Genomic DNA, 23,622 nt, shown 5'->3' with positions numbered 1-23,622 from the left:
AAAAGGAATTCATCAAAATCTATGCTATTTAAAAGCTGCTCAAAAGCCTTCTTATAATCAAAAGTTCTTTATATGTTTGCTAACAACCAAAGTCATTTCCATCTTCAAAATGAATGATGTCCATTCTATGAATGCATTAGAATCACACAAAAAGACACTTCCATGTAAGAGCACTCATAACTCAAGGATACATCAGAGGCGTACAAGGATAAAGGCAGATCGACAAATTTATTAACAAAGACACCAAAGCCAAGCAGCTTTTGTCAGTCCAAAGTCATATATAAAGTCAAACAGAAGAAACATACAAAGCAGCTACAATATTGCACTTTGTCAGACGAATGCAGAGAAGCAGGCCCAATGCAGAGAATAACAAATGATGCAGTGTATAAAAACCCTGCATGAACTTTATTTATTTGCAGACTTGAACTTTGCCTTCAGTGGTCCAATTTAATTCTTGGAAGATGGTTCACTGTTTGGATAAATGGATCCAATTATGTTTATATCTTTCAATCATAAAGGGTAATTGACTAATCACTCAGTAAACCATCCCTATCACTAATTAGAGATTAGATTTTAGCTCTCACTCAAGCAATCAGAGTTGATTAATAGAGGCAATACACATCTCTTGTGTATCTTTTTCAAAATAATCTTTATCAGATATATGAATAATATAAGCAGATAAATAGAACCAGTCTGTCAACTACATCAATCTGTATAACTTTATAGATTTTTTTTTATATATAAAAATGTAACAGATAAAGAAGCAACAACTCAGCTGTAACAAAAGGCTGGTAACCTTTTCTCCATGAGACCAGTGAAGTGCAGTTTTCCTTGGTACTTAAGAAACCTTTTGATCCACATTCTTAATTATGGACATTTAAAGGAAAAACATCTGGTTAGAGGACCATTTCAGGCTTCATGGGTAGGCTGGGTCTCGACAAAAATACAAACAACAAAAGAAAAAACGTTAATGCCGTAATCAACATTACAGAATGTAAACAGAGACCTTAAAACAGGTGTGGTTTATAACTTGCCACAAAAAAAAAAAAAAAACTAGTCCACGAATAGTAGGACAAACTTATGAATCTGAACATCTAGTGTTACTGAAAATGAAAGGGGTAGAAAATGACCAAATAGGAATAAAGCACATTTCTCACAACTACAAGCGTACATTTAAATCACACAGTTATGTTATCATATCCTTCACACACTTTAGACACGAAGAAAAACAAATCAAAATAAAAGGACATACAGCACAATAATCGTTGGGTCGAAAGTGCAATGAATGTGTCGATCCCTAACCTGAGCCTGAATAAATGTGCCAAGTTTAATTTTATTTCACAAGTTTTACCTGCAGGTTCACAGGTCAAGTTTTTGGGTCTGGGAGTGTGGGTTGAAGATGCATGATTATTAGTCGCACTTATTCAGCAGTTCATCATATAATGTCTAGTGTTGTCCGAAGACATTACACAGGTTACATTTGTTTACTTACTTCTGGAAATAAAGGCAATTGTAAAGGGCTTCCTGTGTAAAAAGAAAAGAAAGAGTTGAGGCTGGGAGAAGGGTGTAGAAGTGAACCATCACTGAACCATCTCGACTTCATCAGCATGTGCTACGCAGAGCTTCAATGCGCTAGGTCAGTGTGACTGGCACTCAGATCCCGACTTTTCCTCAGACGATTATTTCGCTCCTGTCCATGATAAAGGAGTGAAGAGAAAATGTAGAGTCAAACAAGTAAATACAATTATATTCTCATTTTCTCTTTACCAGTAAGACCATTACAAATCATTATCACAAAGAATCTACTCCATATTTACAGCCAAAGCTTATATACACCTAAGCTAAAGATATCAAAGTTCACATCTCCATCACATTTCCACATCACATCCCAAGTTTAATTCACTATGGCAAAATCGCAGTGGGTTATTTGCAGGCACCAACTTGTCTCTTTAAACAGTCAGTAAGATGCCATTGATGTAAATCTTGGATTGCCCAATAGCAGTTAATTAGGAGTAAATAAGGAGTTAATTGGGACTATATCTGTGGCTGTAAAAGGGCCTGCCTTTAGAAAACGTGTCCTTTTGTCCTTTGAACCCCCCCTGTAGGGGATTCTACTTCCACACAGCGGAAGTAGGAAGAAGTTACATACAACAGACGGTACCACAAGCATATGTATAAACAACTGTATGTAAATATACAAATCTTGGGACCACACAGACACTCTTTCAGGAAAGGGGCACAAATTAACTCCCAGTGTTGAACAGACTTTAGTCCAAAAGATTCAACTAAACCCCAAGACAAAAAAGGCACTGGTGAAGGAGTTGGAATTGGTATGTACACCCACCATTAGCTGTACAAGGCCATGACCTGAAGGCTGTCATGCAGAGCAGAAGCCCCTAAACTAGGAGCTGCATAAAATAATTCAGACTGAAGTTTTCAGCCTTTTGGAGTCATGTCTGATAACATTAAACTGTTTGAAAGTTCACTTTTTCCACAAATAAAAAATGGACTTCACTGAAAAAGCATGACTGAGCAAGAAGGTCTACAGACCTGACTGAGATACACCAGTTCTGTCAGGAGAAATGGGCCAAAAAATGCCAAATTGTTGTGAAAAGCATGTGGAAGGCTACGATAAGTATTTAATTTATCTGGTACAGTAAAGAAAAGCTGAAACAAATCTGTCTGTTAGCTATTATTATAGCCATGACCTCGCATGGAAATAAAACAGATCATAACTATGGACAGGTATGGTAATATGAATTGTGTGGATTTGTTAAAAATTGAGTTTGAATGTCTTTATCCCAGGTATCTGTAAAACTTGGGCCTTGGACTTTCCAAACATTTATAATTCAATGCATGAAGTATAACAGAGTCACCAAATTGCATCATAAAGCAATGCTTATAGTTCATCTGGCATGGAGAGAAGGTTTCAGTTATGAGACTACATACCAAAGCGCTCAGGCTCATCTCAAAACTGTATGAGAACAGTCAAGTTATTTCAGAAATGAGACACTGAAATGTTTTCAGCATCATCTTACACCCACACAGGAAGTCTGACTAGACTAGTCTTAGCCAAATGTCAAACTTCTGTTACATACAGAGACTCAGATGTTGCACAAAGTGGACCTTGTGGTATCATAGCTCAGATGTCTTTAAAATTTCATTCATTCATTCATTCATTCATTCCATTTGACTGTTTTCAAATGAAGACTTCACTAAAAACTGAAAAATAATGACCATGTACTGATTACTTTGCTATACAAAATCATATGTAAGAGGACTTTAGTATTGTTAGACCTCGGTAGTGTTCTTAGGTCTATTTAGAGTAGTGTAAGTCTGTGTTCCCATGAAAACATTACGGAATTCTGTCACTCTGTACCTACGACACAGGGATTCTCAAGAAAATGTTTTAAGGGTCCTTGTGTTATGGCCTAAAGTCCCCTAGGTCTAATATTTGTGCCCTTTGCTTATTTAATGCAATTTCTGTGATATTAATTCACACAAATTTAATTACCATGCAAAAATAAACACAATAAAGTGCTCTTAAAGCATTTCCATATAAGCTGGACAAGAATATGTAACATCTAAATGTTTTGAAATACAATTATTCAAATTATTGTTTTTCATCACTACATGGTACTCATTTCTTTAAAGTTTCATTTATCCAGTTACTATTAGAAGATTCCAGTGAATCCAGTCATCAGTGTCACAGCTATAGGTTATTTCGGGTTACTGTAGAAGTTAGTAGTCACAATATGATATGAGCAGTTAGTATCTGTGTTGGTGATCTTATACATGACACAATGTTACATTATTTTCACAGCAAGTTATCTTGCAGTTGGTCAGGGTGGCCTCACTTGGTATCAGAGAAAAGTGTGAGAGAAATACAGAAGTGAAGTCAGGAAAAAGTGTAATGCACAATGAACAAATGAATGTGTGAAAGAAAGAGAGAGAGCGAGAGAGAGAGTGATTCTTACTTTGAAGAGTTCGCCCACAGGTTTGTCCGGTACGTTGAGAACCCCCAGAGAGCTGGCCCTCTTCATGCTGCTTCCGAGAGAGCCACATGCAAGCACACGGTCAGTAAGGTCAAAGGGCAGGGGTGAGGGGTATGTGTGGAGAGTATGAATGGCTGTGATGCACGGATGTGCGTTTGTTAACCGTATTAAAGAAAGTCACACACTGATTAGAGTCACTCTTTCAAAAGGATGTGATGTCTTACTAAAACGAACTCGATGAAGCATGCAGTACTGTGTGTGGTGTTACTCATATATGGACACTGCTGAAGGATGAGTGTTTACTTGCTTAGGTTTAGAAGACACACGACACCAATATCTTTTTTTGCAACAGTCATCTATTATACTGTCTTTATCGATTTACAGCCACCTCTTGGAAACATATTCTTGTTCACATCGCTGCAGAAGCTGGGTATTTTAGCTTCACAATGCTGTCAAGCCACTGGGTAACTCCCTAGCTGGTATAATAATGTAGCCATGGGTACACTGGCACAGCCAGAGCATTCCTAATAAGAGGCAGGGACAATCAGAACCACAAAACAGCTCTGAACTAGAGCCGAAACGACAGGAGAAGAAGAATGTGTGGGAGAATTCAAGAAAGGAGAACAAAATGAAATTTATAGCATGGCAAAGAGAGAGAGAAAATGAAGAGAATAAAAAGCCATGGCAAGCAGAAAACATGTAACTGAAGACGGAGTGAGAAAGTGAGGTGAAATGGAGTAAGCAGGTATGCTGTAGACACCAGATTTGCATGGAAATGTTTATTAAAATCAACAGTATAACAGAAAGCACTTTACATACAAAAGAAAACCATGCAGACAAAATGAAAACACTGGAACAGTGAGGCAAATTAAAAAAAAATAAAAAAAAATGTAAAAACACAATGAATTAAAAATAAATTAAAACATAAGGAGGGTTTAGAAACACATGCTGAAACAGGATGTGCAAACAGTAACTAAAAAAGGAAACAGTTTTTTTTTCCAGAGTGACCACACTACAGGGTGCACAAATAAACATTTTTTTATTCTGTAAGTGGAATTATGGTCCTCCAGGAAAAAAAAATACATGCATAAATTTAAGATGCTGCTTCCTTTTTGAGTTTAATAAATAAACACCAGAACGTTATAAAGTGAAAGGCTGACGTCAGAATAAAGTTAGTGACATTTTAGCATATCATGTTACCACTTGAATGAGTGACAGAAGTAACAGGACACGTGAGAGAGTCAGCCAAGCGAGCTCGTCTTTCAGTGAAATGCATCGGAAATGTTTTTCCCCATTTTCTGTTACCTAAGTTATGCAGGTCAAGCAGTTCAATGCTTTCATCCATTAAGAGTGTTTAGTAGAGCAGGAGACAGTGTGTGAGATGAGCACATGCTTTATAATACACTGTAAAGCAGTGTTCATTTTTGCATGCACTCAGTTTTGTCCCGTCAAGACTTCCATCAGCATATCATTTGTTCTTTGCGGCTTATAAACCACAGGGCTTTTATCTAAGTTAAAGTATAAAGTCTGTGCTGTTTCCTCATATACTATATTGTTTCTACTCGTCTGTACAAGTCTCTCCAGGATTATTTTCTTCTCTAGTTTTTTCTCGACTCAATAAGATTCCCATCTCACTCCTCGTGAAACAACTAGTCCCATGACACCTTTGTAATAAACTTAATTTAATTCCCTGAAATCTTCTCCTGTTTTTTTTTCACTACATTTTGTTCTATTGACATCTTAAAATACTTCTTTACTTTGGTTCACTTTTGTGGTCCTTGGCCATTTAATACTCCCCAAGATAATTGCATTCCCTTCCATTTTAAGGTCAAGTGAGGGATTTGCTGCAGCAACAAGTGAGCTCCTACAAGGCTTTCGTAAAAAAAATAAAAATAAAAAAAAATCTTCAAGTCTTAACCTATTACACTGGTGCCATTTCACAACAGTGCACCATGTCAGTGTTTGGTCCTACCCAGGGCCAGGTCCGTAGCTGGGTAGGTTGGGGTGTTGGGAGGGGAATAGTCTGAGAGGGAAGTGGGGGAGGAGAGATAGTTACCCAGGATTCTTGGGTTCGTTTTCTCGTGAGCTGCCTCCTTTGAGCTTGCGGACGAGCTTTTCACTGCTCCGGCGAATTGAGGCTCTGAGTTTACTGAAGGAGCCACTGCGCTTTAATGAGCCCGAGCCATCCTGCAGACAGAGAGGCTTCAGTGTTACACACACGCATGCACAAAAACACACTCGTATTTCCCACAAAGCAGTTCACATGTGGTATACATGGCGACGCGGCGCTTCTCAAGCAATTGCTGATGAATCATTTCACAAACTGTGCTGATTTTCTGATTATCTATTTTCTGAATAGAGTAACACTGCTATTACTATTCATTTATACAGCTAAATATGAATATTGATCTTATTGTTCTTCTTCCTCATCACACCAAAGCAATATGAACTTCTGTGATTTGATTAACCACATGATTAATATTCAAATATTTTGTGAGCAGACAGGCAAATTTATTACAATTTCAGCTGCATTTGATCATTTTAGACAAAGGAATTTGCTTGAATTTCACATGGATTTCCAACAAAATGGTGTCCACTTTACTTTCTGATGCCACATTTAGATGATTGGTTAAATATTTCGCACTAATCCTGTTTGGTTTACCCCTCTTCGCTCTGCTGCAGTCTTCTCTGTTGCGTGCCCTGAGCACTGCTTCTTATCCAAACAGCCGAGCAAGGTGTGGAGATGCAAAGGAAATGGCCCAAGATATACAAAAAGTACAGGTCAAGAAAGACAAAGCACTGACTTAAAACAGAAAAATTGACCACCACCACAAATTAATGACACTGAATCACATTAAAACACACACACACACACACACACAAAAGACAGGTCATGTTGCACGAAAGTAGTGTAAGAGAAGACTTGCACATAGGTATGGAAAAAACATACAAGGAAACAGGCAAAAGCTGTGGTAAGCACACAGTCAGTTTATTAGTGTTAAGAAAGACAAGATGCAGCATCATCAGATAGTAGACTAATAGGAAAAGAGGTGCATATAACTCCCAAAACATGTCCCTGTTCATTTCATTTGTTTCTCTATTATTCTACACATCTGCTCCTTAAATTCTCTTTTCCTATGCATCAGACACCATCTACAGAACCCATTAAGTAAAAAAAGGGATGAGAATAATACGCAGTACTGTACTCCAAGTTTACACAGCAGCTCAAAAGTTATAATCATGCTGCTCTACAGGGAGTTCCTCAAAAAGTTCCTAGTTTGTTTTTTTACTGACAGACAGAAGTGTGAGAATCAGAAAGGGACAGAAAGTGAGCATTAATGTGTGGGTCACTGGGTCAACACACAGATCTGTACATCACACATTACAGATCTCATGAAGAGGTTCAAATGAGAGAAAAACTATGCCTGCTGCCACTAATGTGAAGAGTCCCAGATTAAGCCCACAGAACTAAAGTGAAAGTCCACTGATGTGGCAGGCAGCAGCAGAGAGAGTAAATGAGAAACAAAGACATAAGACTTGTACGAGGGTACACAAATGAGATTTGTGAGATCCAGTGACATACATTGGAGGTGACCTAAGTCCATATTAAAACAGAAACATTAGGACACAATTTGAGTTTAGTGTCATGCCCATGAGCGTTTAGCAAATTACTGTCAGTTCTTGCCTTGGCTTATCATATATCATGTGAATGTCTGTGTTAACCATCAGATTAATATTATATATTATCTGCACATTATTCTAAACATGCATCATCACTGTATGAACTAAATTATCCCAAAAGGATTTTCACTCCGGTGCTATGTGGCAGGGAGCACCTGCAGAAGTTTGAATTATGACCAACTGGACGTTGACTACATACTAGAGCAATGCAAGCGGCACCACAGTAGTGTTAACACTGCACAATCACAAATCTGTACAAGTCGTTAGTAAGAGTGTTTTTAGATTGACAGACGGATACACAGAGAGTAAAGACAGTTTATATAGAGCAAGAAAGGTTTTTGTGGCATTCAAGGAAATAAATGTAATCATTATACAGTGCCACGAATAAATCAGCTCTGACAAAGAGAAAAAGCCATGACTGGCCCCACGCAAGACTTGTTTAAGCCTATCTGAGCTGCTTTGGCCAGCTAGAGCCCAGATGAGGTTGAGCAGGAGGACAAAGAAAGGAGCCAGTCGGAGAGAGCAGACGGAAAAGGGCAAAGGTGCAGTGAGGTGAGGCGAGTGTCCGTCATGCAGAAGATAAGTTCTACAACCACAACAAGGCAGCTGGAGTTACACCTGTACAACCGCACAAGAGACAGGCAGAGAGAGAAAGAGAATAAAAGAGGAAGTAGTGTGAGCAGGGAAGTGGAAAGAGAAAGAGATTAAGAGAGTACACGACAGGAGATACAACAGCATATTGCATTAGTAAAGATTAAAAGCAGGAGAGAGTAGAGAGATGGAAAAGGAAAGGACCAAACACAGGACACAAGAAAGCAGGGACTAAAATCATACAGGCATCTCAATAGTTTAGTCAGACATACAAGTAAGTAACCAGCTGTGCAACCCTGGGCTTAACAGCTACAGGTACAAGTGGCCTTAAAAAAAGGAAAGATTAAAGTACTTCATCATATGGTCAGTAAAATACCTAGCTAACATTTAAAACATTTTTTTTAACTAAATAAATTACAAAATCAGCAAAATCAGAAAAGAAACAAAAAACCTCTCTTAATTTAGTGAAAATAACTGTACAGCAGTTATATTATTTTCTTTCTTAAGTGTAACTTCAACTGGATAGAACATTTTCCATTGCTGTAAAACCAAAACCAGTATAAATTTCTGTACTAATTATACTACAGCCACTGGGGTTCCCTTCACAGCTTTACTATATAGTACCTCCTTTTTTTTCGGTCTGACAGACATAAGACACAAGGACACACACTAACACCAAGACCAGCCAGAAAAAAAACCCAAATGCAAACAAATCAAGGTGAAGAGGAGCAACACAAATAAAGCAGAGAAATGAAAATGAAAATGATAACAGGATACAAGATTAGAATAGTAGCCGGAAAAACATATGAATCAGAAGACATTAATAGACTGTCCGTCCACTCAACACACACACACACACACCACAGCTCAAAATCACACTTAAAAGAAGTACAGAACACACAGCCCATGCCAGCATATTGTGTGTAACCTTAACATGAATATGAACTTGAAGACCCTGTAAATATGTGCAAGCTATTAGTCACCAAAGGCAAACATACATGCCGTCTTGACATACAGTTTAAGTAAGTTTATTAGTCTGTTAGATATTACATTACAAACATGGAAAGAGAGATATTGCTACAAGTTAAAAGAGAGTGAATTAGTGTGTGAGAACAGACTCTAACCAGCCTGATGGACGTAACTACAGTCTACACCAGTCTGGAGGGCAGAATCTTTATGGCGTGTAATGCTGAGTGGTGGATTTGACACTGTTGCCACAGAAGCAGACAGCTCAGATCCAAGATAACACAGAGACTACAGCAGAGGTGTGAGGGTAAAAAATGGCTAATAAGAATCTGCAGACAGAAACACATTTCAGCTTCTTCTAAGTGCCTTCTACGAAAAAGAGTTAGTTAACAGTGTGGCATTTTATACAGTAGCGTCTATTGACTATAGTGTCATATGAATGTGTCATTGTCTAACAAACCCTGTATTATGCAACACAATTTTGTTATTCCGTAACACCTGAAGATACGTCAAAAGTGGATTTGGAAGCAATAGGGTTTCACCCTTTACGTAAAGCAATGATACACATAAAGAATGAAGGCTAAGTAAAGCTTTCCAACTTCACCCTACAACATTTAGAAGTATATTCACTTTGTTCCTTTAATAAATGTACCTTGGGTAGTAATTATTATTTTAATACGCCAATAATACTAATAGATTAAAAAGCTCTATGCAGTCAGTGAAGGATTATTAGGAGAAGGTTAATTTGAGAATATTCTAGTAAAGCTCTACAAATTAGATACACAACTATCATATTGTGCCATATTACCCAAAGGATTTCTTCAGTAAAGCTTAAACAACAAACCTACAGTTAGTATATAAATATATGGTATATAATATAATTTAGTATATAAATCACATTCAGCCTTTCTAACACAGTTAAAATTTCATGAGAAAAAGTTGACCATTATAGCATACTATATATTTAATGTGTATATTGGGTCCCCAGTTTTAGTAAACCTAGTGTAGACTTAACTCCTAATGTAACAGTAATGATATATGATAGATAGATAGATAGATAGATAGATAGATAGATAGATAGATAGATAGATAGATAGATAGATAAGATCAAGCCTGACTAATAACAAAATAAAAATAAATGCTCTTTATTCTGATAAATTTATTTATTAAAAATATTATCTATATGTTAATTAATCTGACCTTTCAAAATCCTCCAAAAATAATGAAGATCATTGCTGCACTGTAGCCCTCACTCACAATACGTTAATGTGTTCTGCACAGTCCTTGAACAGCGTGCGTCTGTGTATGTAAATGTGTGTGTGTGTGGCTGGGCAGTGTGTGCTGCACTTACCCCATTCCATTCGACGCTCATACTCACTTCCTCTCCTCCATCTGGGCCACTCTCGTACTTCACCGTGTCGGAAATTAGACTCTCTCTGCTGCTCTGCTTCTCCCGAGCCTCTGGATCCCCCAGAACCTCGGCCACACGCTGTTTATTGGTTGTATCCAGACCCTGCATAAGGTAGCTAGGTATGTTTATAAATATACATATTACAGACAATACAAGATATCAATATCTGCCATTATTGTACATTAGGAAAGATAATAGTTCTTTCAGACCAGCCTGTACAGCTTTGTGATAGTCTTCCTAATGTACCATCATTCGGAATTTGTAGGCATGCCTTCCAACTCCCAATAAACATTTTTCCATTCTTGCATTAGTACTCAAATGATTAGTAAACCTTTTTTCGGGAGCGCGTTGCAGCCCCCTCCAGAGTCTCAGCAGCCTCAAACTTGCCCTGCCGCCTGTACAGCGCACCCAGGTTCTTCAGTGTGGTCGTTACAGTTGGGCTACACAGACAGCATGGAAGAGAACATAAAAATAAGATATATAAACACACATATATTTGGAAGGCTAATAATTCAGCAGACATGACTGATACCACAGACTGACAAACACAGTAATGTGGGAAATGTACCAGATGGTCACCTTAAAAAAAAACAACAAACACTTCATGTACACCAGGAACAAAAATTCTGACCTGTCCACTTTGCAAGCCTTGTACCAGTGACCGTACTCTACAAATGGGGAGCCATCTTTCTGCTTCCCCTGAAATATTTCAATGTAAACAATTATTTGCAACCATCCTTATATTCTTGGATATTTTTTAATATTCCAAAGTGGTGAATTTTCACTTCCTCACTTTACTCTCCTCTCTCTCCTCTGCATGCATCCAGATAGGCTTGTTCTCACCTGCACAAACACAGAAAAAATAAAATAAAATACACATCCAAATAAAAAAAGGGCAACCATGGGAATAAATAAAGTAAAATGAATCGGTTAGACACAAAGTGTTTGCTTTTAAACCCTGCTCAGCATATGACAGGATGAGACATGCTCAGAGTTCAGGCAACTGCACAATTAGCAGAACTCTCTAACAACAGATAATACCTTACCATCTACAGAACCAAACTCCCTCTCGTGCGCTCGTGTAAGGATCTCTTTATAGAGAGTCTCTGCTTGCTTGAACTTCCCTTGCTTCAGATAACATGAGGCCTGAGAGAGAGAGAGAGAGAGAGAGAGAAAGAGAAAGAGAAAGAAAATGTCTCCTTGTCAATGCTAACAGCAAGCAGATGTACAAAACACACATCATGAATGTTGAGAAAAGTTATTGCACTCTGACAGACACTCCATCTGTTCGATTACAGTTATTTGCAGCGAGTGATAAATATGTATGGAGTGTGATCAGCAGGGGTCTCATTTATTGTGACCAAGCGTACACACAATAAGGTCTACTTCTGCACACAAGAACCACCAGTAGAGACAAGAAAATTCGATTCATCATTTATATAAGATGTTTTGCATAGATGAACAGAATGGACAATGATCAATCTGACATATTTAAAATTGCTTTGCTTGTGTACTGCCACACTCGTTGACATACAGAAATGACCCTACATCACCATAAATAACCAAGAATCTCCCTTTCAAAAGGGAACTATTACATTTAGAAAGCCTCCAATTGTATGAAAATGCCTCATTATTGCGGTCTATCTGCTCCCTGAGTTGTAATGTATTGCAGCATCAATAATATGAATGTGTGCAAGACTGGTCATTATCCGGCTCATAGCTGGACGGGAAATGCCAGGCCTTTCTGTGGCTCTTAAATACATGATCTCTGCATGTACAGCAGTGTCCCAAATATTCAAGCAAGGCAAGCTCAGCTATTGTCTGCAACAGACCATAGATTTTTACTTTACGTCTGTCACCTGTCTGCAGCTTGCTGTGAGCATGTCAGTCAGCAAATTACTGTCAGTTACGCCGACATGACTGGCAGTGAGAGAGATGGGAGCTCCCCCATGATGAGTTTACATGCAATTACTTTTATACCATTTTATAAGCATGGTCAGGAGTAGTTCTAAATATTCACATCCTCAAGCACAAGAATAAGAAGTTCAGAGAGTCAAACTCTATGCATAGAAATATTTGTAAAAAGGTTTGTACGCATAGTTTACACTCAAATCTGCACATGCATGGCTGATAAATGAGACCCCTGATGCACTGAACTTCTGAAAAATCTGACATACACCCATGTGCACCATATGTGAAAGCAATATGCTCCCGTGGATAGCTGCTGAATGACCAGAATGTCCAAAGTTCAAAATGTCACTACAACGAAAGGCATGACGTGATGCAGATGGAAACATTAGGTCTTCTCAATATATAGAGACAGGCTCAATTTAAATAAAGTCCATTTTAAATATTAAACTGAAGTAAAGGCTGTGTGAAGGATTTAGGCAAACGCATTTAAGAAACTGATGCAGATTTCTTGTGGTCTTGAATTAGCTATGATGGTTAATTCTACAAAGTAAATACAGTAAATCGAACAGTCCTGATGGATTTACCAGATTGTTTTTGGTCTTGGCTACATTGGGGTCATCAGGGCCCAGCTTGGTCTGGTAGATTTTAAGGGCTCTCTGGTAGTAATATTCCACCTCCTCATACTTGCCCTGGTTCTGACATAGCAAAGCCAGGTTATTCAGCTGCTTTGCCACATCTGGGTGGTCCTTCCCTAGCACCTGTCAGACAAACACAAACACACACACAATCATTCAGCTGCTTGAAAATGACTAAAACAAATGTGCATAAAGAGGCCCTACATTGCAAAAGCACAACTACCAAAAAAAAAAGAGAATAACAATGTGTGTACATACACACAGTACTTGGGGGAATAAATTGAAGGTTTCCCAAGATAATCACCATATAAAGAAATTATATTACACATTGTTTACCCAGTAGCCACCCTTTATTGGCCAGGTCCTCCCTTTATTGCATCGTATACAAGCCTACACAGCTGAAATTCTCGCCCAGATCTTCTAAATCTTAACAGAGATTTATTAGGGATAATGCGCATTAAAGCTGTAGACAGTCATTTGTCAACTGAGCAGTGCATGTTGCACAATGTTATTTCATCATTGAGGACAGTAAATAATTAAATACACAGTATTAACCCATCAAAATGTGATGCTTTCTGAAACAGAAAATGAATATTTCAAACAAGTCTAAGATTGTATTAGGCATGATATTATTTGAAAGAAAACAATAGTGCATAAACCGGAAAGTAAAGCTCATATTACACTTCGCAGGTTTTTATTTTCAGCAGCTTCAAAGACTGCTACTGTAATGTGATCGTACAATCCCGCCTGGCTGTAAAACTTTCATGCCATCTCTATTTCATTATACGCACAATACGTTTATTATTCTTCTACCATTATAAACACAAAAGGACATACTTTAGAATTAAATGAGAAATCATGAAATAATTTTTTTTGTTTTGTTTTTTTGTCTTCACCCTTTTTTAAAGAGGAATAGGAAAAAAACGAATGTATACATTGTCATATCAATAAGAGCTTTATAGAACTGACTCCTCATTAAAAATTTTACTATATAAATGAACTTGACTCCTTAAGCTCTAAAAGTGCTTAGGTTATTTTAGACTTAAATAGATCTTAGATCTTATAGTATTAACATATATCAGCAAAATTAAAACTACCATAATTATTTGAAAAATAAATACCAGGAAATAACAGGACAACCAGATGAGTAGTAAAATGGCTTTAATATAAAGCACCACGACTTGCAACTTTCTTTTTTTTTGCAACCTACCCACCTTTTCTCTGATCTCCAGTGCCCTTTTGCATAGTGGTTCTGCCTCTTTGTATTTCCCACGCTTACCATAAAGGACAGCCAAATTATTCAGTGTAGCGGCCACCTAGAAAACAGACACACACACAGTCAGATGAACCCAACAACAATTTTTAAAACAACAAAATCAAACAAGTGTTTTGATTTAGGTCAAATACTTGTCAAAAGAGCACACAGGAAGTGAGTCAGATCTGACCCCAAAAACACCATCAATTCGGCCCTGGTGATTAAATCTAAAGACAGTAACAGCCTGCAGTGTGTTTGATAATCATCATCTGATTGAGAGGTGCTCCTAAGCCCCATGAATGTGTGGGACAATGTAAGAGACAGAAAGCTCGGAATGATTCTCTGACCTCTTTTATGCACCGTGAGAACGCAGGTCCTGGTGAAGAGCCACACATAAACTGGTAAACTGATAAGCATTATCAGCCTGAACATACAAATACACTGCCAATAACTTATTCTCTTTAACTCTCTCCTTATTTTGCCTAAGGTTTTCCCTGGAAGAGGACATCATTTACATACACTCTTGCACAGTTAGTCACAAAAACTTTTGTGCAAAATAACAGGTGTTAATACCCCTCCCAACAACCACCCACACATACCGCAGGATGGTCTTTGCCCAGTGTTTTCTCTCTGATATCGAGTGCGTCATTCAGAAGGTTTGCAGCCTCTTTGTACTTATTCTGGTCCCTGAGAAGAGAAGAAAGGAAAGACCAATACAAAGAGAGTATTTCAGTGCTATGAGTAAAATCAGTGTTATGACCTCTGTAACTTCGTTGTGAACAATGGACCGACAGATATAAGGCAAATTAAAACAAAGTTTTATTTGTTTGAATCCTTCTTTTATTTTATTTGACCAATTATGTACTGCTTTAATTAAGTCATCTTAGAATTTGTCTAATTGTCTATTGTTATTTTGCAGCTGTTTAGGAGCTGGTAAAAGACTCAGAACCATATATGTGTCTCTAGAGGTCAGACCTGTAGACGAGGGCAAGAATGTTGAGCATTGTGGCGACATCAGGGTGGTTGTGACCTGAGGTCTTCTCCAAGTCCTCCAGTGCCTGTTTACACAGCGGCACGGCCACCTCATAACGACCCTGAGAAGCATACTGGATCACCAGGTTGTGCAGGGTTCGGAGCCGGGCTGGAATCTCATAGCCTCCCTGCTGAGCTGCTGCTACAGCACTGCTATGTGGGGGCTGGACTACAGAGAGAAAGATGGACAGAGACATAGGCAGTGAGACAGTAACCTTGGTGCTGTAAAAACACATGATACATATTTCATGATATGAGTATAAATACGCTGCAGAGGCTTAGCCATAACAATTGCATAATTTAGATTCAGTGAAATATAGTAATATTTCATAGTATATATATAGTAATATTATAGTAGTATTTAAATACAGTACAAGGAGATTTGCTATAAATATATTATATTACAAGACCTACGAACTATTAATCTTCTGGCAAAGGAAATCCACAATTTAACATTGCAGTATGATGATATAAGCCATCAATTAAACAACCCCACAAAAGAGATTCATATGTGGTTCATCTCCAATAAAACAGGAGATGAGCCACAAATGAGTCTGCAATGATTTGTGCAAGTGTATTGCGCCGATCTCATGCAGCCACCTCGATTTTTGTAATGTTAAATGAATGTTTTGAGTTTGTTAATGTGAAATAAAATATCTCAAAGTGTGCTGTAGGTAGATAAAATTACATCAGAGTCTTGTTTTACTTCATTTAACTAAACAGATTAGAGATGCCGCTGATATATTTTGGCCAAAAATGCCAAAAAAAACACACCCAAAATAAAATACAAACGTTCAGTTTCAGTTTTCAGCCAAAAGAGGAAAAAAAAGGATGTAGATTTTGACCTGAAAAGATTAAAAACAGAACTAGAACAAAACATTAGATCTAACAGTTTACAAATAATATTCATTATAATTACAAATATTACATACAAAATGATTTTGCTCTCTTTATTTGCATAAAAAGGAAAGCACCCAATACCCTCTGTAAAATACGGAGGTGGATTATTAATGCTTTGGGGCTGATTTGTGGCTGGAGTTTGTGAAGGTTGAGAATTCTGCCAAGTACCAGGATATTTAAGTGCAAAATCCTTGTTGCTTCTGCCAGAAAATTAAAGCTTGGCCACAGATCTTTCAATAAGATAATGACATCCAAATCCAGCAGCAAATCAACAGAGAAATGTCTGGTAAAATTCTAAAAATTGCTACTGCAACCTCTCTATTTGTAGTTTATTGAAAACGTGTGGTCTTAACTGAAGAACCCAAACAATATAAATGATTTTAAAATGTTCTGGGTGGAGGACAGTCTAAGATCCCTCAGGAAAAGGCTTAGTACTGTTAAGCTTTCCAGGAAGGACTTCATTAACTAATTCAATTAATTTGAAACCAATACAAATGTTTTGTTCTGCCCTATGCGTGTACACTAATATCATCACTCATTTTCATGTAAGGTGCTAATAATTATATATTGGACTCTATATTATATTCCCACAGATGCAATATGCGTCATGGTTTTCACGTTGTGAGACAAAGCTAATCGGAGTGTGTTCAGGCTAACATGCTGCATCTGATAAACCGTAATGCCCATCTGAATAAAGGACTATCTCCATGACACAGCCCACACAACCCTTTCATCTGCACTCCACAGAATAAAGCAATTAATCAACCAGAAAACAAAAGAAAAAACTCAAAAACAGGGACAGAGAGACAATCTGCCTGCAACAAATAGAGCGTCATGAACCATCTGGTCTTCCTCCATCCTATAGTTTGCGAATTTATAGTTGTGCTTTCAAATACAGCATTTATTCATGTCTATCAATTATTTGAAAATGATACTGATTGTTGTCTCTTAGACACATTTAATTACTAAATCTCTTAAATAGTTCGAAGAACTGGAGAAGAGGACACAGATACTTACTGCCAGAGGCTGGCTCATCCTGATCATCAGGGAAAAGATCATCCAGAGTCTCCCTGCTCGAGTCAGAGTCTTTGTCATCCTGAAAGAGAAAAGCAAAATATTAAAGAGGTCACAACAATGAAAAAGGAAAAAGGAAAGACTTAGGCTTACTGTTGGGCTGAGGTCTTGGTCATATTTTTTTAGCTGATTCATGAACTCCAGGTGCTTCTTTTCCTCCTCCAGCTGGGCCACACTCTGCTCACTCTTCTGCAGCCGCTGCTGTGTCCCTGCCAGCTCATCACGCAGCCACTGATTCTCCTGGCACAGCCGCCGGACCTGAAACACACAGACACTGTTAGACAGAGTCCACAAGTGATGGGGAAGAATTGGTGTTTGCATGTGCATCTTCAAGAACCTGAGAACATGGCTGAGAAAATAGCTCAAGAAGACATTGTGACTGTGTGCTTGTGCGTTTATATACCTGCGCCCGAAGCTTCTGTTTCTCAGCCTCTACTGCGCTCAGGTGCCCTGAAAGAGCCATCATTACCTGTGGAGTCGGGACATAGAATTAATAGTCATTCTTAAATCCTCTTTATCATAATGCTTGAATTGGTTGAAGATTTTTTTCTAGATATGTTTATCCAACCTGTGCTTCACTAAGACCGAGCTCTAGCATTTCCAGTGAGCGCTGAATCATGACAGTCTTTTCTTCGACAGCACGGCCTTCCTGGGTTTGTTTGAGGCAACGCAGTGTCCCCATCAGACCATCGAGGATGGCCTGGTGTTCAGCACGCAGAGCCTCCAGCCCTTGCATCACCTCACGTGTCCGACACAGCAGCTCATCCTGGGACAGCTTCTCGGCAGGGTCACCCTGCCCCTCCACCTCCTTCACACACACCACACTCGACATTTCCTCACGCATCCTATACACAAAGACACAGAATTATTTACCAAAACTTCCCTATACGTTCAACTCAATCACAAGTTTTTTTCCTTGTCTTTGGGAATTAAGTGTGCTCAGTTTGTAAAACACATGGAGGCTCTCATTTCAGTCTTGAGTAGAAAAATCTGAGAGTAAAAAAAAAACCCACCCAGTCTTTGTTTGCAGCTCACCGGTTGTACAGGTTTCAAGGAACGTGAAGGGAGAAAACACATTCACAAAACATTCCTTTTTTTCCCTCTCATGCAAACAATTACACAATTAGACTGAAACCATCCTGAAAAAAAGACAACAGTGCTGGGCTTTCCAAAAGGGGGTCAGTGGTAAATGGGGGAGGAAAGGGTTACTAGGAGCACTTTCTACAGAAATGTCATTCATGCTGGAAATCTCATTAGCCTATTCAACTCATCCTGAACATTAATCACATTTGTAGAAACAACATTCACAAACCTGAGGTGGCTTTTACATGCAGAAAAAAAAGCCAGAAAAAAAGCCATTCTCTACAGCAAACTTACAAAAATTAAGTTTAGAAGCATTCCCTGTTATGAGACCTTTTTAAGTAGAAGGCTACTTGACTGGGGTTCTTTAGACCACACAAACAAGTTGTCATTGCAGTTGCCAAGATCTCCTGGCAAGATTGCTAACCCTAGATGCAAAGAAAGGCAAGTTTGATCTGGCAGGGAATTTCGAAAAGTGTAAGCAAATACAGGAATGCTGAAAGCGAACCATGCATACAGAACAAACCTGAGACATAAAACCAAATTAAAACACAACAACACTAGATCCCAGTTCCTTGATGCATCACTGTTCCTTATTCACTTCAAAATACAAAAAGAAACAAGAGCCACCTAGTTGTTGTATAATTAGTGAATAAAAAAGAGCAATGATTGCTCTGGCATCAGCCAGCATGAGGAGAAATAGGAAGTGGAGGCTAACAACTCACTTTTCATGTGACAGAGAAAAAGGCTGGTAGCCCGACATGTGACAGCCACCAGGAAGGAAGCGCCAGAGCATGCTGGGAGACAATGCACTAATGAACTCTCTTGTGCTTCACTCTCTCTTGCATACATCCTCAGGGAATGATGCAACATAAAACAACAGATCACAAACAACCATGCACGACTGTGCTCTATTCTGAGAGCATTCAGGTATTGCAATTACAGGAAAGACCGTGATGTATTTATTTTTGCTAATGAAGCCTTTCATATGCACTAAATATCACAGTTTGGATGATGCAAATTAGGACACCGGCTGCATGAATACCCATGTTACCTAATATCGGGGCTGACAAAAACATCAAAAATCTCCCTTTTTTCATTAGAATAGCAAACCACAGATAGGAAGGTGTAAAGACAAAGTGCAAGCTATAAGGACAGCAGTTTCATTAAAACAGTTTGAAGTGTAAATCTGCATTTTGTTTACGAAGATCTTCCCTTTACTTCAGAGCTTAAATATAGCCCATCATTATCAGACATATTACGTGTTAATAAGAAGCAGGTCAATTCCCTGAATATATGAATATCGTAAAGCCATTAAAAAAAATCAATCCAGAACATTTGCTTTTACTCAGGAGAGACATTTTAGTGTTTAGTTCAGTGTTTTCTCTCTGCACCATCTCTCACATGTTAATGTGAGGGCTAAATGAAACTGCATTGATTAAAGTAAGGAAAGACTCAATGAAATATGCCTCTCATAGCCATCACCACATATTAGTCAATCTGACTTTCCTTTGCATATCCTAATAATAGATCTGAATCAGTCTTACTGACATGACATAGCGCCAGAGAAGAGAACAGGAGCGAGAGCTGGCAATCTGCTGCCCAGATATTCACTGGACTGTGCTTTTACTCCAAGCCTTTGACGTGACCATCAATCATTTCATGTATGCTCTAAGTCTTCTTTTCATATTCTCTGGTGTACAGTACGCTCCTACTTCTATATACACGATATAGCCATAATGCAACCACAATTTATAGGATTACTATAACCTTAGAGAGAGAAAGCACAGGAGATAGGAATGACACTTGTACAGGGCTGGTTAGTCATTGCTGATGTGTTAATCTGATGGAGCTGCAGTATGACTCACTATTCTGTTCAACAGGAAACGTATGAACTCATGGGGAGGAGAGTACAACGCACTAATGTTAATAGTGACAAAGATTTTCTCTGATGGGGACATCAGCAACATCACATCGCAACAAAGAGAAAGACCATGTGCCAACTCACAGGACGGCAGGATATGGCGGCAACAGCAGAGGACACACTGACATTTTTATTCATTACTGTTCACAGCAGCATTCAGCCATCTTTGCCTCTAGGTTCTCTGTCTCCCATATCTCAAATCTTTTTCACCCTCACTTCCTCAGCATTTGTCACTGCCATGGCTGTCAATGTGGCTTTATATTTGGAGAAATTGAGATACCCACCTAATTCAGTCCTGATAAAGTCTGCAATGAGAAGCTATTCTGCTATTGCTATCTTTAGGGTGCTAAATCAAACCCTGGTGCATTTTCCTCTTCGGTGTGGTTCATTTAGGGAGGCGTGAACACAGCGATCACACTCCGGTCAGGACTAAAACACCTTGTCCTTCACTATCTGAGCGAGGTGCTCTCAGTCCAGGTTTCAATTAACAGGAAGGGAATCAAACATGCCATGTGTTTGGATATGTGCAGCTTTTTTTTTTGTTTTGTATATGTGAGCTGCTGAACTGGGTCATGAAGTGCAAACAGCCAAAGGACAAAGCTTAAATGCTGCTCTGGATATTTGGACCAACAAAAAAAAAAGAAAGAAAATGCATACACAAAACACACACAGAACACTCTGGTGTTCTTTATGTTCAAGTGATTTCTTCATTCTGTCTATTACTGAACCAAAGTGTTTTCCCAAGCTCTATAGGTTTCTCAAGGATTCTTCACATTTGTGTCTTTTAAATAAAATGTAATGTAAACAGCAAAAGAACTAAAAATATCAATTTCTCTCCGATTTAGAATGAAAAGTAGTGAGTCAGTTTAAAGACCAACTAATACATGTTCCTTATTTACATGATCAGTACTCATCAAGATAGGAAAAGCAGAAGCTTTTGGAAGGTGCAGATTTCTCCTAATTCTTTCTAAAAAAGAGGAAGCGAAACACATACAGCATATGCAAGAAGAACCAAAAATCTCATCTGAAGCTGGACGTCCTTTAGATCCATAACAAAAACATACTGAAAAATTTTGTACTGTTTGCTTTGTTGGGCGTAAACACTAACCATGTGTTACACCATATTGGCAATGCAAATTTCAGTCTAATGTATACTTCATGCCATAATTTCTACTGTGTAAACATCTACACCGATCAGGCATAACATTATGAGCACTGAGAGGTGAAGTGAATAAAACTGATTATGTCTTCATCAAGGTACCTGTTAGTGGGTCGGATATATTAGGCAGCAAGTGAACATTTTGTCCTCAAAGTTGATGTGTTAGAAGCAGGAAAAATGGGCAAGCGTAAGGATTTGAGCGAGTTTGACGAAGGGCCAAATTGTGATGGCTAGGTGACTGGGTCAGAGCGTCTCCAAAACTGCAGTTCTTGTGCCGTGTTCCCAGTCTGCAGTGGTCAGTATTTATCAAAAGTGGTCAAAGGAAGGAACAGTGGTGAACCGGTGACAGGATCATGGGCGTACAAGGCTCATAGATGCACGTGGGGAATGAAGGCTGGTCTGTGTGATCCGATCCAACAGACAAGCTACTGTTGCTCAAATTGCTGCAGAAGTTAATGCTGGTTCTGATAGAAAGGTGTCAGAATACACAGTGCATGATGGGTCAGGGCTGTTTGGGCAGCAAAAGGGGGACCAGCACAATATTAGGTGGGTGGTCTTAATGTTATGCCTGATCGGTGTATGTTCTAAATACTTAGACAAATATTTAGTGCAAGGTCATGTAATATTTCCCATCAAACTACTTGTCTGGTTTAAAGGCCACTGCTGTTATAGGTTGATGTGGGCTGCATCTTCTTAACCAAAACACACAAAACATGCTTTCAGGGACAGAAAGACCAAAGCTATGTCAAACGACCAACATCATAGCATGAATACTAATGAAAAACTAACAAGGCTTAGCTATGTCACAGCGCACATCTTCCTAATAAATAAACACAGGACAAGTAAACTCCAGCACCACCAAACATATGGCCCCTTTTAATTAATTCAAGACAACTACACTGGAATATCGATGTGACACTTCACTAGCAAACATAAATCATAAACAAAACACAATGCAGATGTGTTAAAAAGAGTTAGGACAGATTTTTTAAAAAAAAAAAAAAAAGACTAAAATCATTCTTGCGTATTTACATTAATAGTAGCTATAGCTATATCAAAGCAACGTCTTAACTTTCAGTAAGGAGCTAGGTTTCACATTATTTCCTGATGTTTAGCTAACCTCAGCTAAGAACGAGTTTAGCCAGTTCAGTGGCTAGATCCGTGGCTTCCTGAAACTTCTAGATCACATTCATATTTGAGAAATTTCATGTGAAATAATTTCTGTTCAGATCTATTGATGAGTAAGTCACTGCACTCCGTGACGCCCACAGAATTGGTTCTCGGCTAAATGCTAGCTAGCTAAAACTCGCAGCTTCCTCGCTTAGCCAGATCTGCTACCAGCTCTGATCACTTCATTTAAAACTCAAGTTAATGACTGTTACTAATTAGTCTGATTAATCAGTTACAGTGACTACATATACATGGAATGTATAAAATCCAGATTAGACTAGTATAGGCTTTAGCTTGCTAGCTAGCAGTCGTGTTTGACATGAGAGGCTGGCACTCCCAGTCTGATTACTCAGTGGGTTAAGGCTGCTGTTAGAAAGTAGACAGAAACACTAATCTTGTTAAAACCATCGATGCAAAAGGATGAACAGGACTTACGGTTCTGTAGAACATCAAGTCGCGTCGAAATGTTTACGCAGTAATGTCTCACGTTGTTTTTTTTTTTGTTTTTTTCAAAAAGGAGAGCTGGCTGTTGGGGCTCTGAATGAGCAGCCCATCCGGTGAGGCGGTGAAGGTGCACTGTGTGTGCTGAGCTTCTCTCTCCAGAGCGCCGCGGAGGAAAACTCAACTCCTCTGAGCTCCTGCTGCAGGAGACGCACTCACTCTATCCCTCCCTCTCCCTCTGTCCCTCTCCCTCCCTCTCCCTGTCCCTCTCCCTCCCTCTCCCTGTCCCTCTCCCTCCCTCTCCCTGTCCCTCTCCCTCCCTCTCCCTGTCCCTCTCCCTCCCTGTCCCTCTCCCTCCCTCTCCCTGTCCCTCTCTCTCTCTGTCTCACTATCCCTC

At 38.8% G+C, this 23,622-nt stretch overlaps 1 protein-coding gene across 8 annotated transcripts; it reads right to left on the bottom strand.

Moving 5' to 3' along the window:
* Positions 1-211: 211 nt before the first annotated feature.
* klc1a (kinesin light chain 1a) lies at positions 212-23,450 on the bottom strand. 8 transcript variants are annotated; one of them, XM_058385818.1, is made up of 18 exons: positions 23,220-23,450; positions 18,020-18,296; positions 17,855-17,920; positions 17,545-17,709; positions 17,395-17,473; positions 15,421-15,646; positions 15,045-15,132; positions 14,405-14,506; positions 13,140-13,313; positions 11,691-11,790; positions 11,438-11,487; positions 11,276-11,343; positions 10,976-11,084; positions 10,612-10,746; positions 6,658-6,705; positions 6,052-6,182; positions 3,978-4,047; positions 212-1,690 (listed from the first exon to the last, which is right to left on the bottom strand). In XM_058385818.1, the coding sequence occupies exons 2-18, from the start codon at positions 18,293-18,295 to the stop codon at positions 1,625-1,627; spliced, it is 1,953 nt and encodes a 650-aa protein (XP_058241801.1). In that variant the 5' UTR covers position 18,296; positions 23,220-23,450; the 3' UTR covers positions 212-1,624. The 8 variants fall into 8 exon arrangements, with proteins under 8 accessions (XP_058241801.1, XP_058241802.1, XP_058241807.1 ...); XM_058385819.1 differs by having other exon boundaries at positions 3,978-4,044; positions 23,220-23,449; XM_058385824.1 differs by lacking the exon at positions 3,978-4,047 and having other exon boundaries at positions 23,220-23,449.
* Between the last annotated feature and the right edge of the window lie 172 nt (positions 23,451-23,622).

The sequence above is a fragment of the Hemibagrus wyckioides genome, linkage group LG03 (assembly GCF_019097595.1).
Source record: "Hemibagrus wyckioides isolate EC202008001 linkage group LG03, SWU_Hwy_1.0, whole genome shotgun sequence".
Classification (NCBI taxonomy): domain Eukaryota; kingdom Metazoa; phylum Chordata; class Actinopteri; order Siluriformes; family Bagridae; genus Hemibagrus; species Hemibagrus wyckioides.
This window is presented reverse-complemented; position numbering and strand designations above follow the sequence as displayed.